Below are 17,842 nucleotides of genomic sequence, written 5' to 3'. Positions count from 1 at the left end.
CTTTAACTGGTACCTTCGGAAGGTGGAGTCTTTTTAAGAATAATCACCCCTGGAGAAATAAGTGTCCTGGTTGACTGACCGCTGTCACAAGGAGAGGGTCATAAATTGTCAGCAGGCCCCCTGGCCAGAAGATGATGTAACACCCCTAAGACCTCTGTATACATTTGTATGAAGCACCTGACTTTGATAAAAGTCAGGACTGCTGACCCTGCATGACTTTTGCATAACATCTCAGTGTATAAAAGTAGACCATGGAAAATAAAGAATTGGGATCAGTTCCTCGAAATACTGGTCTCCCCATGTCGCTCTCTCTCTCAAACTCTGGCTGCGTCTCCATCTGGAGCACGGAACCCACCAAGCTTACTAATTTTGCCCGGGCTTCTAAGATCTGACTGGGGAGGCCTCAGTGTCTCCTCTCCTTTGGGAGAACGGACGGACGCCTGCGGCCTATGTAAGTGATGCAAACTTCTTGTATTGAAGTTTTATTGGTCTCCCGCGTAAACCAAGCTACTCAGCTTCTTTTCTCCACTGAATTTTCCTACTGAGCTATCCTCATTCTATTACTCTTTACATCTCTAATTAATATCTAACTGAAGCTATTGTATCCTGATCCTAGCCGACGCCGTCCCTACTTTGAACTCCCTGGATCAGCCGGGGATGGACCTCGGCATTTGTGGAAAAAAAAATCTTTTTGAAGATTATTTCAATTTAATCAGGATTGAAAGTGTTTAAACTTTGACCCTTATAATCCTGAGTGAAGGGCTTAGGTGTCAATAGTGGTAATGAACCCACCTGCCTATGCAATAGTCACAGGTTCTATCCCTGTGTTGGGATGATCCCCTGGAGTAGGAAATGGCAACCCTTTCCAGTATCCTTGCCTGGAAAATTCCAGGACAGAGAAGGCTGGTGGGCTACAGTCCATGGGGTCGCAAAGAGTTGGGCATGACTGAGCATGAGCACATACACACACACATTCTGAGTAAAAGAAGTAACTTTAGTTTTAATATTGTACTTAATTGAAAATATACAGAAGGAAACAATATAAACAAACAAGAAAAGAATATGGAGAGTCTGATGTCCTGTGGTCTTCCTTAATAAGAACTCACTTTCAAGAGACTATAATCTCCTCAACACAAAGCTTTCTACCAAGGATCCTAATAAGATTCTGAGAAAATTCACACTTAAACAATATGCCACTAAAACCAAAACAAGGTATTACCAGCTCTACAAAAGGTTGGTTTCTATCTGATGAGTCATTTCTAAAATGATGAAAGTTTTTCAAGTGCTTTCTATTCAAGCTGGAAAATATATAAAGGCAAGAATCATTTACAAAGCAGGATGACTGAGAAATTTCACTTCATTTTATACATCCTTGTTTGACTCTATGCAAACATCAAACTAAGGATGGCAAAAATGAGTTTCTCTTCCTACATATTAATACTAACTTTTTCTTTGCTTTCTCAAGGCATTTCACTTTCAGCATCCAAGTCGATAAGAAATTTAGAAGATGACATGGTATTTAAAACGTTGAGGCTGGGGAAAGCCTTTCAGAAGGAAGATACCGCAGAAAAATCAATTGTTGTTCCTTCCCTGGAGCAATATAAAAATGATGAGAGCAGTTTCATGAATGATGAAGAAAACAAAAATTCAAAGGTAAGTGATAATGCGACTTGTCCTTTATTTCAATGGAAATTTGAATGATCTTTATGAATACTTTGAAAGTAAAGTTGATACTTTTATAAGCAGAAGCACGTGAAAAAAAGTTACAGTATGCATTAGAACAATTAAACAAATTTCATACATACCAGGTTGTTCTTCCATTCTGGGAAATATCTCTTATTCAAAAAGTTTTTATTCCCCGAAAATCTTGTATCTAAAGTATTTCTTAAAGGGTAAAAACAGTGCAGGGCATATTTAAATTGATCAATAAGAATATTACACAATTGTATTATAGTTCCATTCCCAATAGAACAGTTAAAACACAAATCAACCTTTTCTTTACAGAATGCAGGTTCCAAACATAATTTCTTAAATCATGGCCTGCCACTGAATCTGGCTATAAAACCTTATCTTGCACTAAAAGGATCTGTAGCTTTTCCAGCTGAGAATGAAGTTCAAAATACTGAATCAACACAAGAAAAAAGAGAAATTGGGGATGAAGAAAACTCAGCTAAATTTCCTATAGGAAGGAGAGATTTTGACAGTGAGTAGTTTTTTTAAAATTGAATTCTTATACCTTAATATCATAAAATAGAACTTTGAATTTAACGGAATTTGGGTCCAATCATAACAAAATCAAACAAGACCATGGTTCAACTTGTACTTGATACTAAGTGACTCTTGCAAAAGATGTGAAATTAAAAGTATTTAATTAGTTATTACAATTGTAATTTACTCAGATTTAGCTATACTAGATCCATTCTTTTATTTCTAATCAACTTTGTGTGATACTAGTCTTCTAAACAATTTTGTTTTTCCTTCAGTGCTTAGGTGTATGCTGGGAAGAGTCTATCGACCTTGTTGGCAAGTCTGATGCCTGTTGGTCCACATCATCATTTAAAAAGAAAGCAAAATCATTTAATTGCCTCTCGGGAAAAAAGCCCTTAATGTTGCTATGACTTGTATTATTTTAAATGTCTGTTTTAAAAGAAAGTGGTATTGTTATGCCTAAATGATTGCTTTACTTGTGCATTAAACTTTATGAATTTTATGCATAATTATGACTTACTAGTATTTTTTAAAACAATGCTTAACATGCTAACCATACGTACACTGCAGACCAAAATAATAAAGCACTATAACTTACACCTTCATTGCTTAAAAATTAAGTAGAAGAATTTGGTAAATGGTTTTATATATATATATATATATATATACACACACACACAAACCTAAAGAACATAAAAGATAATTTCATAGTCTAAAAAACTGAGTCAACTTCGTCTGGCCAGTAATCAATTTGTCCTTGGTGGTACATCTATTGCTTTTTGCAACTCTGAGTAGTCTGCCATCCAATTTATTCTGCAAATCTTTTGATGTCTTAGGTATCTTAACAATTTTGTGTTGAAGTGGTTCATTTCCATTATCACAGAGAATATTTTCATCATCCAAATCCACCTGTTTCCTTTTTGAGCTTGTATTTCCTGTCAGACTACTTGATTTTCTTGCTACTTTTTCTTTTTCACTTCTGCCCAGATGAACATTTCCAGAACTTGTTCCAATTGTTGGTCTTCCAACAGAAGAATTTACACCTTCTGTTATGCAAGATGAAAAGAGGAAAGAAATTACATAATACTTAAAATTATTACACATGAGATTTTATAAACTTTTAAAGTAAAGAATATTTTAAAATTTATGATTTACAATCAAATATAAATTACATTACTAACAGATACAGCAATATTACTATCACATTTCTTTTCATTTTACCGTTTCACTTTTCATCCCTACAAACAATAAATTTGCTTTGTCTGAATGCACAACACAATCCTTAAATGCTACTACAAGTTATTTCTTAAATACATTTAACTAAATCAAACTAAGTCCTAATTCTATATACCAATTTGTACTTAGATATAAGTTTTAAAATAAACTCAAGTCTTTAAAAATATAAACTTTTACATTACAAAAAAAAATCTAGTTTTACTTAAGTTAAAACCATCAGTACACTAGAATTAAATTGTTATTAAATTGTTCAATTAGGTCAATTACCAGAAAGGTCATTTTCCATGTGAAGAACACACAAAGGCTTTGATGCTGAATTAACATTATTCCATTTATCCTTGCTTATCATGCAGTCATCTTTATAAGTACAGGCAAACTGAGATCTAATTGAGGTTTGCTTCATCTGGTAACAAGAAAGAAGAAGAAAATATGCAATTTGCCCTTTATTTTTACTTACTTTTTCATCTATATAGAAATATACTCTGTAGTAATTGAGGTACCATAAAAATTTCCCTTAAAAATTTCATTATCTATTGGGAACTTTTAATCCTTAATATTCCATAGTTTGCAAACTCATTCACTGCTACAATTAGCTTTTTTTTCCCCAGTAATATCAGTTTTGTATATGTTTTTGATAATTTTTGTAAAAGCTTACCAAATCAATTATAAACTCTACAAAGGCCTTTGTTACACATTCCTATGTCCGAGTTGCCTTAGAAAGTGGATTTTACTGTAAGTTTAATAATGACATACATGATATACATAATCCTAGAAAAATAGAAGCTTTTAATCTTAACAAATTACACAGTAAACTCTTTTAGGGAAAAAAAAGAAATTAGAGAAACTAAGGAAGGGAGAGACACTAGGATGAAATAGAGAAATAGGAGAAGGTAAAAGAAGCAAAAATAGGCAACTAACAAAGAAACAAGATAAAACAGTGCTGAATGAAAGGCTTTATTTCTTAATTAAAAACTTGAATATTTAGAAAATTAAGAAATAAGATGGGCTTCTCTGGTGGCTCAGTAGTAAAGAATCTGCCTGCAATGCAGGAGACGTGGAATCGATCCCTGGGTTGGGAAGATCCCATGGAGAAGAAAATGGCTGCCCACTCCAGTGTTCTTTCCTGGGAAATGCCATGGACAAAGAAACCTGCAGGCTACCGTCCACAGGATTGCAAGAGTCAGACAGGACTTAGTGACTAAACAACAACAAACAAGAAGATCTGACCAAGTGATTTAATAGCTGAGTATTCAAAGTATACTCCTGTAATTATCTTAAAACATGAGAAACAGGAGAAAATTAGAAGGCTAAATTTAATTCTTAAGCACTGAAAAGGATGTCAAGAAAATACTTTTGGAAATGCATTCTGTAAACATAAAACCAGTGGCTGTTTTAAGAAGAGGAATTAATTTCAAAACAAAGTAATCTACACAGATAATGCAAATTTCAACAATTGCAGCTGCTGTATAATGCCATTTAGTTATTATAATAGTGAGATTTCTCCAAATAATTAGAAATCATCTCAAATCCTTTTCAGAAATAGACAAGTTTAAATTTCAAATACATGATTAAATAAAGAGGACTTCAACAATTCAAAAATTAATACTTCAAAGTATAACTAAATCATGCTGAACAAAGCTCACAGAGCATATATTGATACATTTCACGAAGTCTAAAACAGCAAGATTTTATATTATATATTCAGTAATTATATATTGTGTTTTATATTCAGAGAGATAACTGCATTAACCCCCTCTGATGTTTGCAGAGATAATGGCAATGAAACCCACTGACTATAATTTAGAAGAAATGAGAATAGTCCCCAGTCCAGCTGCTTCATAAAAGCAAGTTTTCTCAGGATGACAAATTTTATATCTTTTTGAGTAATGGTATTTATGAGAGCCTCTAGCTCCCAGAACACTAAAAATTATGTTTAATTTGCTTGAAGATTCAGACAATTAGAATTTATCTTCCATTTAAGCACAAAAATACACAACATTGAAAAAATGTGAAAATGTAAAAGATCAAAAACTATGTTTTTAAAAAGTGAAATACAGTAGGCTTTGACAATGGATGGAGCTATAGCGCAAGATCTTCATGAATCCACAAGAATGCAACTACTCTCAAATAGGTTCTACCATGAGATGCCCTAAAATACAACTGAAGGCTTTAACTAGGGATTTAACTTTAATCCCTTTCTGGATAGTATTAATTTCATAAGTAGAGAATTAAAACAATTAATAAAACTATTAAAATAAATAGTTAATAAAATAAAATTTATATTACATATCATTACTGTAGCAAATTATCCAAAAACTTTTACTTCCATCTACAAAACCAATACTGTTAATATATTTTTATACAATGTTTCTTTCATTTCACCAAGGTAACTGCCTATATAGAAAATTATAAATTTATTGCTTGCAAAGAGTTATAAAGAGTATGGTAAGACCATGAAAGCAAACAGATGCTAAGTGACTGGCAAGGAGCACTCCCATAATATCCAAATAGTGATGGCACCTACAGGTGGCTTGAGGGACTTCAACCTCCCACCACAAAACCTTCATCAGTACCACTTATGTATGCGTGCTTAGTCACTCAGAAGTGTCAGATTCTTTGCGACTCCATGGACTGTAGCCCTCCAGGGTCCTCCGTTTATGAGATTCTCCAGGCAAGAATACTGGAGTGGGTAGCCATTCCCTTCTCCAGGAGATCTTCCTGACCCAGAGATCAAATCCAGGTATCCTGCAGGCAAACCCATGATCTGCAGGCAGATTCTTTACCGTCTGACCAGGGAAGCCCTAGTATCACTCATAAAACACTCTACATAAAAAGACAATAATTATATTATTGAACACAGACAACTGACATTGTCTCTTATACTTCATATGCATCTTACACTTCATATGAATAAAAATTTCTTTAGAAAGTTATTTTTACTAATTTTAAACTTACATCTGAGTAAAAACCTCTTTTTGCTATATAAATACAGTTGTAAAATAAGTTCAATAGCCCTCTTGACAACTAGATTTCTTCTCTTCAGGCCTCCAATAGAAATTCTCTAGTCCTTAGCCAGAGTAGGCCAGTTTCAGAAAACTAGAGTTATAAGGCAATGGATTCTTAAAACACTGATAACAAGTTGATATGAGAAAGGAAATTAGTTAGCCACTATATTTACCATGAAAAACATTATTTATAAACATAACAAAATACAAGAGAGAACCATAATGGTGCTATGGTAATATTGCAATATTTATATCCAAAACTGAAAGTAGTTATATTGAGGATATTTTTTTTTTTTTTGGTAAGAGATTCTATGTGAGTTTTTTCTCTGCCCTGTACAAATATCTTTTTAAATCAATTATCACTTATTAAGTTCCAACTATGTAACAGGCACACAGAATACTAGACTACTAGGATGGCTTCTATAATCACAAAGACACTCTACTTATAAAATCTGCTGTTGACACACAGCTGGAAGAAATAATAAATTGGATAACAGAATCAAGACTGAAAAGATCTCAGAAGGCTAGAACAATAAGTAGAAAATAGCAAAATGAAAATGAATGAGGATAAACAAAGTCCTATATTTAAGTTCAAAATACCAATTACAGATGTACAGGATGAGAATCTGACTTAAAAACATATGAAAAAGACCCACAGATTTTAATTGATCATGAACTTCACTGAAGCCAACACTGTGATATTGAACTAAGAAATGCACATAAAAAGACAAGATGATATGATGCAAAAGGCATCAGATTTGCCGTCAAAAGACCTGGCTTCTTATACTGGCCCTATCACTTACTAACTAGATGATCTTGGGTAAACCTAAAAATCTCTCACTTATCCACACATAAATGGGAATATTTGCCTCACAGAGTTGTCGAGATTAAGTGAAGTGAAAAATATGAAAGAGTTATATATAACTCTACTCTATATATAGAGAGTTATATATAACTCTAAAGATATATGTAGATACTATATAGTTACTAATGTAGTAACACATAAAGTTACTATAGAGTAGTATAGAGTAGGAAATTTCCTATAGAGTAGGAAATCTGTTGAATTAGGTTTCTCAGGACTCAGTCAACTCTAAAATGATTCTAGGAATGTAGTTCAAAAAATGAATTTACAGTCAGCTTCTTCATTTTAGTTATTAATACAATACAAGCTACACTGACTTGTATTTATAACTTAAAAGAGATTGCTTTTCCTTTGTTCATAAAAGTTGAATTTTTCTGCACCAGATTAGTGGCTACATAGAACTCAGATTACTTCCTGTTGCAAATTTTCCAAATCTCTCTGTGTATTTGATTTGGAATCACAAATAAGCAAAACAATTCCCTTCTGAAAGTGCTTTTGAAGTACTAAACAACTAAGAATAATGTTCAGATTCATACATGGCTGTTAAAATCATTTTATGTTCAAGTCACATGAGAGAAAAGGATTCAAAGTTTTCCTTTGTAGAGTGATTTCCCCTCTTTGGAAAGATTTCTATCCACAGTAAAATTGCAATGAACTTCAAACCTGCCAAGAATTGGAAAAGTCCTTTTGCCACAACTTTTTTTAAAACTGAAATTATTAGTAGGTTCCCAGTTTAAGGAAAATAGTACTTCACAAAGGAAAGCCTGACTCCAGTTAAATTAAGACAAATGAGTCAAAATATTGAAAAGTCATAGAAACTTCCAGTTAGCTGTATTAATAAGAGAATGAAATTTCTAAGCCCCCATTATACAGATATATTTCATTAACAAGTTTGGAAATTACTCAACATACTTATTTGACATATAACTACTCAAAATTTATCATTTCACTCTTACAATACCACATTTTCAAAAGAAAAGAGATCTGCTATGATTTTTTTTTAAATAATTTTCTTTATTTATTTTTGATTGTGCTGGGTCTTTGTTGCTGCAGGCTTGTCTCTAGTTGTGGTGAGTGGGGCTACTCTCTAGTAGCAATGAGAGGGCTTCTCATGGCAGTGGCTTTTCTTGGTGAGGAGGACAGGCTATATAGGGCTCCTGGGCTCTAGTGCACAGGCTTAAATGTTGTAGCACATGGACTTAGTTGCTCCATGGCATGTGGGATTCTCCCAGGTAAGGGATCACACCTGTGTCTCCTGCACTGGCAGGCAGATGCTTTACCACTGAGCTACCAGGAAAGCCTGAGATTTGCTATCCTTAGTGAAATATGAACTTGTGAGTATATCAAATGATCCATTTCTTCATCAATAAAATTCCACTTAACTTTGCTAAATAATGGAAAGATAATATTATGACCTAGGTAATAGCATGATATTTTTATGACTCCTTATTATAATTACTATGCCTTCATTTACTCTTTAGAAACAGCACAAACTTTGAAGCTGTTATTGTTCAGTCACCAAGTCCTATCTGACTCTTTGCAACCCCATGGACTGCAGCACACCAGGCTTCCCTGTCCCTCACCATCTCCAGGAGTTTGTCCAAGTTCACGTCTATTGAACTGGTGATGCCTTCCAACCATCTCATCCTCTATTGCTCTCTTCTCCTTCTGCCTTCAATCTTTCCCAGCATCAGGGTCTTTTCCAATGAGTCGGCTCTTGGCATCACGTGGCCAAAGTATTGGAGCTTCAGCAACAGTCCTTCCACTGAGTCTTCAAGGTTGATTTCCTTTAAGATTGACTGGTTTGATTTCCTTGCTGTCCAAAGGACTCTCAAGTCTTTTCCAGCACCACAGTTCAAAAGCATCAATTCTTCAGCACTCTGCCTTCTTTATGGTCCAATTCTCACATCCATACGTGACTACTAGAAGTTTTACATCTAAATACAATCCTTACTCTGATACTTACTAGGTATATGGACTGTAAAATAATGCCTTTTAGACTTCAGCAAGGATTAATTGGAATGAGGTATACAAAATGTCTAGTATAACACTTAGAAGGTACGCAATAAATCCCATCCTCATTCCTTCAGTCAAAATGCGTTCAAATTTTAGTTCAAACAAATATAAACATCCCATATCCATTCTAATGAAAAATACTGTTCAGTCACCTTCTTAAAGAGACTTGTACTGATCATTCTCTTTAGAACCAAAACACACACAAAGGAACATACTCTCCTTATAACCCTTCCCAGCTTTATTTCCCTCCATAGCACTGATAACCATCTAATACATTGATACAATATAATTATCTTATTTATTTTCTGCCTCTCCCAACTAAAAGGTAAACTCCATGAACAAAACCTTAGTTTGCCAACCGATGGTGTGCTCTGGTCCTCTTATGATGCTCTTCATCCCACAGGGTGAGGAGTTAAGAGACTATGACCTCACTTTATAGATCCTGTTCCAAGTATCTAAGGGCCCCAGAATTCCTTGCTCAAACTGCCAAGGGGCTGGGCCAGCATTGGCCTCTTCCTCTAGGAAGGGCTTACTGCTTATGACAAGGGTGTTGGGGAAACATGTGTATGTTTCTGGGTGGAGGGTCTCTAAGAGCAGGGAACAGAACCAGGATTAAAGGAATTGTAGGGGCAGATCAGAACCCACTCCAGTGTTCTTGCCTGGAGAATCCCAGGAACAGGGGAGCCTGGTGGGCTACCATCTATGGGGTTGCACAGAGTCAGACACGACTGAAGCGACTTAGCAGCAGCAGCAGCAACAGGGGCAGACCAGAGATTTCCATTTATATTCTTGCACCCCAGTCCCATAAATACTGGGGGAAGACTTGTCCATCAGAGCAGGGCAGGGAGTGTCTGTTTTGTTTGCAGATGTATTTCCAATTCTTAGGACAGAGCCTGGTACTCAGTAGGCATTTAATACATGTTTGTTGAGTGAATTAAGTAAAATTATAACAGACGCTAACAGGTGTATGCATCCGCTGCATCATGGAAAAAACCAAGCGAGTTCCAGAAAAACATCTATTTCTGCTTTATTGACTATGCCAAAGCCTTTGACTGTGTAGATCTCAATAAACTGTGGAAAATTCTGAAAGAGATGGGAATACCAGACTACCTGACCTGCCTCTTGAGAAATCTGTATGCAGGTCAGGAAGCAACAGTTAGAACTGGACATGGAACAACAGACTGGTTCCAAACAGGAAAAGGAGTACATCAAGGATGTATATTGTCACCCTGCTTATTTAACTTATATGCAGAGTACATCATGAGAAACGCTAGACTGGAAGAAACACAAGCTGGAATCAAGATTGCCGGGAGAAATATCAATAACCTCAGATATACAGAGGACACCACCCTTATGGCAGAAAGTGAAGAGGAACTAAAAAGCCTCTTGATGAAAGTGAAAGTGGAGAGTGAAAAAGTTGGCTTAAAGCTCAACATACAAAACATGGGCCAAAGAACTAAATAGACATTTCTCCAACGAAGACTTACAGATGGCTAACAAACACATGAAAAGATGCTCAACATCACTCATTATCAGAGAAATGCAAATCAAAACCACTATAAGGTACCATTTCACACCAGTCAGAATGGCTGCGATCCAAAAGTCTACAAGCAATAAATGCTGGAGAGGATGTGGAGAAAAGGGAACCCTCTTAAACTGTTGGTGGGAATGCAAACTAGTACAGCCACTATGGAGAACAGTGTGGAGATTCCTTAAAAAACTGGAACTAGAACTGCCTTATGATCCAGCAATCCCACTGCTGGGCATACACACTGAGGAAACCAGAAGGGAAAGAGACACGTGTACCCCAGTGTTCATCGCAGCACTGTTTCTAATAGCCAGGACATGGAAGCAACCTAGATGTCCATCAGCAGATGAATGGATAAGCTGTGGTACATATACACAAAGGAGTATTACTCAGCCATTAAAAAGAATACATTTGAATCAGTTCTAATGAGGTGGATGAAACTGGAGCCTATTATACAGAGTGAAGTAAGCCAGAAAGAAAAACACCAATACAGTATACTAATGTATATATATGGAATTTAGAAAGATGCTAACAATAACCCTGTGTACGAGACAGCAAAAGAGACAGTGATGTATAGAACAGTCTTATGGACTCTGTTGCAGAGGGAGAGGGTGGGAAGATTTGGGAGAATGGCATTGAAACATGTATAAGATCATGTATGAAACGAGTTGCCAGTCCAGGTTCGACACATGATACTGGATGCTTGGGGCTAGTGCACTGGGATGACCCAGAGGGATGGTATGGGGAGGCAGGAGGGAGGAGGGTTCAGGATGGGGAACACATGTATACCTGTGGCGGATTCATTTTGATATTTGGCAAAACTAATACAATCTGTAAAGTTTAAAAATAAAATAAAATTTTTTTTAAAAATCAAAAAAAAGAAAAAAAAAAAAGCTCAACATTCAGAAAATGAAGATCATGGCATCTGGTCCCATTACTTCATGGGAAATAGATGGGGAAACAGTGGAAACAATGTCAGACTTTATTTTTTTGGGCTCCAAAATCACTGCAGATGGTGACTGCAGCCACGAAATTAAAAGACGCTTACTCTTTGGAAGGAAAGTTATGACCAACCTAGATAGCATATTCAAAAGCAGAGACATTATTTTGCCAATGAAGGTCCGTCTAGTCAAGGCTATGGTTTTTCCTGTGGTCATGTATGGATGTGAGAGTTGGACTGTGAAGAAGGCTGAGCGCTGAAGAATTGATGTTTTTGAACTGTGGTGTTGGAAAAGACTCTTGAGAGTCCCTTGGATTGCAAGGAGATCCAACCAGTCCATTCTGAAGGAGATCAGCCCTGGGATTTCTTTGGAAGGAATGATGCTGAAGCTGAAACTCCAGTACTTTGGCCACCCCATGCGAAGAGTTGACTCATTGGAAAAGACTCTGATGCTGGGAGGGATTAGGGGCAGGAGGAGAAGAGGATGACAGAGGATGAGATGGCTGGATGGCATCACTGACTCGATGGATGTGAGTTTGAGTGAACTCCGGGAGTTGGTGATGGACAGGGAGGCCTGGCATGCTGCGATTCATGGGGTCGCAAAGAGTCGCACACAACTGAGCGACTGAACTGAACTGAACTGAACAGGTGTATGTGAGCAGAAGGTATGAGGTAATAGAAACCAAGAGGAAGCAAAAGCTTGGAGGTAGAAAAAAAGATGTTCAGAGAGTAAAGAAACCACAGGGTACAGAAATGAGAGAAGTAGACTGGTAAAGAACAGCTAAATTACCCTAAGGACAAAAGCTCTGAAATAGAAAAACAGGTACAGAGTAAACTCTACTCTGTTCAGTATAGTAAAACCATTTGGTACAGAAACGAGAGAGAGATATACATGCACAGAAGAGTTATATCACATTCAAGTGGAGAGAACCATGCAGCTAAAGTCCTTAAGCCCCATTGTATCCACCATTCCTTTCAAGTTCTTAAATATTCCGCCTTTCTTAGGTTCTCATGTACATATCCTTACAATAAGCCCTACAAAAAATAACTGTTCCTTAAAACCACAAAAGCCACACCTTCCTTAATCTTCCCCACATTATTTATTCACTCTTTTTGTACACTACCGAATATACAGCTTCTTTATACTAGTAAAGAAATCTAATAATTTCATCGGGTTGTTTGCTCAGCCTGAAATGCTCTCTTCCGTCCTCTCTTCTTATTTAAATTCTATTTATTCTAGTCTGTCGTGGTCAGACACCATTTCTTAGTCTTATAAAGGGTTTCTAGTTATTGCATTTGCGTGTATCTTTAATCTACTAGAACTGCAACTATTTAATATGCTGGAGCTAATTAATTAAAATTCAGTTCAGTCGCTCAGTTGTGCCCGATTCTTTGTGACCCCATGAATTGCAGCACGCCAGGCCTCCCTACCATCACCAGCTCCCGGAGTTCACTCAAACTCATGTCCATCTAGTCGATGATGCCATCCAGCCATCTCGTCCTCTGTCGTCCCCTTCTCCTCCTGCCCCCAATCCCTCCCAGCATCAGAGTGTTTTCCAATGAGTCAACTCTTCGCATGAGGTGGCCAAAGTACTGGAGTTTCAGCTTTAGCATCATTTCTTCCAAAGAAATCCCAGGGCTGATCTCCTTCAAAATGGACTGGTTGGATCTCCTTGCAGTCCAAGGGACTCTTCAAGAGTCTTCTCCAATACCACGGTTCAAAAGCATCAATTCTTCAGTGCTCAGCCTTCTTCACAGTCCATCTCTCATATCCATACATGACCACTGAAAAAACCATAGCCTCAACTAGACGGACCTTCGTTGGCAAAGTAATGTCTCTGCTTTGAATATGCTATCTAGGTTGGTCATAACTTTCCTTCCAAGGAGTAAGCATCTTTTAATTTCATGGCTGCAGTCACCATCTGCAGTGATTTTGGAGCCCAAAAAAATAAAGTCTGACATTGTTTCCACTGTTTCCCCATCTATTTCCCATGAAGTGATGGGACCAGATGCCATGATCTTCGTTTTCTGAATGTTGAGCTTTAAGCCAACTTTTTCACTCTCCTCTTTCATCAAGAGGCTTTTTAGTTCCTCTTCACTTTCTGCCATAAGGGTGGTGTCCTCTGCATATCTGAGGTTATTGATATTTCTCCCGGCAATCTTGATTCCAGCTTGTGCTTCTTCCAGCCCAGCGTTTCTCATGATGTACTCTGTGTGTAAGTCAAATAAGCAGGGTGACAATATACATCCTTGACGTACTCCTTTTCCTGTTTAGAACCAGTCTGTTGTTCCATGTCCAGTTCTAACTGTTGCTTCCTCCATATAGGTTTCTCAAGAGGCAGGTCAGGTAGTCTGGTATTCCCATCTCTTTCAGAATTTTCCACAGTTTATTGAGATCCACACAGTCAAAGGCTTTGGCATAGTCAATAAAGCAGAAATAGATGCTTATCTGGAACTCTGTTGCTTTTTTGATGATCTAGAGAATGTTGGCAATTTGATCTCTGGTTCCTCTGTCTTTTCTAAAACCAGCTTGACCATCTGGAAGTCCACGGTTCACATATTGCTGAAGCCTGGCTTGGAGAACTTTGAGAATTACTTTACTAGCGTGTGAGATGAGTGTAATTGTGCAGTAGTTTGAGCATTCTTTGGCATTGCCTTTCCAGTCCTGTGGCCACTGCTGAATTTTCCAAATTTGCTGGCATATTGAGTGCAGCACTTTCACATCACCATCTTCTAGGATTTGAAATAGCTCAAGTGGAATTCCATCACTTCCACTAGCTTTTTGTAGTGATGCTTTCTAAGGCCCACTTGACTTCACATTCCAGGATGTCTGGCTCTAGGTGAGTGATCACACCATCGTGATTATCTTGGTCGTGAAGATCTTTTTTTGTACAGCTATTCTGTGTATTTTTGCCACCTCTTCTTAATTATACAATATTAAAAATGGAGTTCCTCAGTAGCAGTAGCACATTTCAAGTGTTCACGAGACACGTGGCTAACACCTACAATACTGGACAGCAAAAACTACAGAACATTCCCACAGAGAGTTCTGTTGAACACTACTATGTAACAAAGCTTTACAGTCTATTTCCCATGGTACATACATGAAGGGCAGATGGATTTTCAAAAGACTCAGGGACATTTTTTAGTTTTCTGGGTCCATAATATTGGAACCAAGATATAGCTTTACATTGTTAAAGGATGCATCTGTTCCTCCCATCTTTAACTACTACCTGATGTGAAAGGGCCAGTTAAGCTTCAGAAAACACTACAATCGTTATATCTTCAAATACTATTTCAATCCTATTTTCTCCTCTCATTCTGGGGATCCAATTAGGCATATGTTAGGCACACTCTGTGTTCTTATCTTCTCTTTTGTTTTTGCATTCCTTATTCTCTCCTTGCTTTAGTTCGTATATTATTCTAATGACCTATCTTCATGTCCACCTGTACTACCTAACGCTATGTCTGGTTTACTATTAAATTTACCTAATTATTAATTTTAGATAATGTTTTTACAGTTCTGGAAATTCTATTTGGTTTTGATTTAAAATGTTTGGTTCTCAGGAGTTCCAGGTGGTCTAGGAATTAGGATTTGGCGTTTTAACTGCTATGGCCTGAGTTCAAACCCTCGTCAGGGAACTGAGATCCCACAAGTTGCATGGCATGGTCCAAAACAAAACAAAAAAATTCGCTGTTAGAATTTCCCAATTTTACATCCAATTTGCCCATATATTCCTTTAATTACTTTTAAGTGTTGAAGGACTCTGTCTTTCAAAGGTTTTTACATTGTGTTCTTTGGTCTCCCAACCCACTTCATTTCTAAATGTGGCAAATATCTTGAGAAGGCAACAACCATGTGTTTGAGGCAGGTCCCACTCCTCAAGTGAAGCCTTGTCTTCTGAGCAACTGCAAGACCGCAGGTGATTTTAGTCTACTGGACTGAGACTCCTTAACTTCCTACTCTCTCTAAAATTCAGCATAGGTATCCTAGGTAAAAATAAGTGTGCATCCAGCGCCCCAGTGTTTCCAAATTGTTGCCAGCCCCTCAAGACACCAATACATGTATTAGTTCCTCTTTGCTTCAATGAAATTCCTTTATATGGGCCAAGAGCAATCCCTGGCTCATACCCAAAATTGAAAAACTCATCCCAGAGAAGAAAACTCTGATAACAGACTGTTCACCTCAGAACTTTACCCTCTCCAGATTTTTCGTTTATTTAAACTGCTTTGCTTACACAGCTTTCCTATGTCTTTTAAACATATTTTCCCCAACTTGTCTGCCTTTTATTTTGTTACTGTAACAGAAACGGTATTTTGCAATGATCTACTACATCCTAGTTAGAAACAGAATCCTCCAAGTCTGAGTGATTTCGTGATTCTGTTCCCTTCTTGAGAGCATTTTACTTTCTCTTCAATAACATCTTGAAGGCTGCATATTTTCTGTTATCCCCCATTTTTCTGTAGCCTGAAGAATGACAGAGGTAGAAGTAATGCTCAATAGAGGAGACAGATCATCTGAAAAAATGTCTGGGTTGGTTCTGCACTTTCTTCTAAGAATTTATTATGTATCATATGTACTAGAAAAAGTCCCTCTACTTAGAGTCTGTATTTCATTCAAATGGAAGGTGATCATTTGGATAATTGCCACAATTCAGTATGCAGCACTAGAGCCTCCAAAGAGTCAATGTGTGAACTCCAGAGTTCATTTTCCACATTACTATGCAGTTACCACTTCTATTATTTCTCTAAAAAGGAAAAAAAATAAAAAACACCACATACTTAGCTGGCTTCTCAGTTTTGGAAATATTTCAGTAATAATTCTCAGGATGTTGTCAACTCACTAGCACACTGTATGGACACTGGAGCTAGATTGAGCTGCTGAATCATGTTGTGCCTTTTCCCTCTGAAATCAGTTTCCTTGCTTAGCCATCATTTTTGAAGTTTACAGTATCCAATTACATTATTTTCTGTTGTTTGCTTTTGGTGAATATTTTTACTAGTTTTGCTATTCTGTACTCATTTTAAGTATTGGGGAGGGAAATTCTATGACTTGAACTCAATCCACCATTTTAATTTGGATATACTCAGTTTGCAAGTATCCTAAAGGTTAAACACAGATGTCTAATTTTCTAATGCCATGAGCATTCTATTGCCTGGCTGCTTATAAAGGTACTAGAGTTAGATCCAGCCTATTTTTTCACACTATCTATGCTAGTTTTTACTGTCCCAACTATGCCAAGCTTTAAGGATCCAGTGTTTTTCTGATCTGCTGACTTAAGCTATTTAGTTAACGCTTATAATTATTCTGACATACATATAATATGAAGGAAAATACTAGACTCAGAATAAGAAAAAGAGATGTATAAACAACTTTTGAGTTGCATCTGATAAGCAAAATACTGCTAAATCAAGCTGGAAGGAACAAAACTAATTAATTTACAAGAATCTAAGAAGGTAAATATCTCTCTAAAAAATATTGTAATAAAAAAGTACGAAGGTACTTGTATAAACCACTTGGAAACTGGCAGTAAGAATGGGGATAAAGCATTTTCTAAAGGTTCCTACCAAAACCATGAAGGTTCAGGAAGAACCTTCTAATTTCCTTCACAGGGGAATTTATTTGACCATCATAGACAATTTTCCAAATAAGGTACAGTAGGAAATAAAACTTGAGCACTTAAAATGAGTTAATGAACACTTTCCAAAGTGGTTTCATAGGATTTTGTGATCAGGAGTGCCTACTTCTATTTATAAACAAGGAAATGAAAATCCAAGAAAAGTTAATTTGCCCCAAATACTAATGACATGGATATTTTACAATCAGGTATGATCTACATCAAAATTCTAAGTTCTCTAATATTATCTACTGTTGTCTTTCCAAGACAGTATTTCAAGTACAGATCATATCTTCTTTCCATGACTAAAAGAAAAGAACTAAATACCAAAAGAGAAAAAGTAACAGGATAATAAAGTAATAAAAGTTGTTAAACTACTTTTCCATAGTTACTCAGTAGTAAATATTAGCAGCATTTTTTTGTTATTCC

At 36.6% G+C, this 17,842-nt stretch overlaps 1 protein-coding gene across 3 annotated transcripts in view; it reads right to left on the bottom strand.

The window, feature by feature from the left end:
* Positions 1–911: 911 nt before the first annotated feature.
* Positions 912–17,842, bottom strand: part of PARPBP (PARP1 binding protein) — a 69,105-nt gene continuing 52,174 nt past the window's right edge. Inside the window, exons 10-12 of one of the 3 annotated variants that reach the window (XM_061417099.1) lie at positions 3,712–3,847; positions 3,118–3,254; positions 912–1,590 (exon numbers count right to left, since the gene is read on the bottom strand). In XM_061417099.1, the coding sequence (XP_061273083.1) occupies positions 1,573–1,590; positions 3,118–3,254; positions 3,712–3,847 (291 nt within the window). In that variant the 3' untranslated portion in view covers positions 912–1,572. Of the gene's footprint in view, positions 1,591–1,654; positions 3,255–3,711; positions 3,848–17,842 lie in introns of those variants that run through there. The other 2 variants (XM_061417098.1, XM_061417097.1) reach the window with 2 other exon arrangements.

This window comes from Bos javanicus, chromosome 5, assembly GCF_032452875.1.
Source record: "Bos javanicus breed banteng chromosome 5, ARS-OSU_banteng_1.0, whole genome shotgun sequence".
NCBI lineage: Eukaryota > Metazoa > Chordata > Mammalia > Artiodactyla > Bovidae > Bos > Bos javanicus.
Note: the sequence above shows the minus strand (reverse complement) of the source record. Positions and strands in the feature narration are given on the sequence as shown.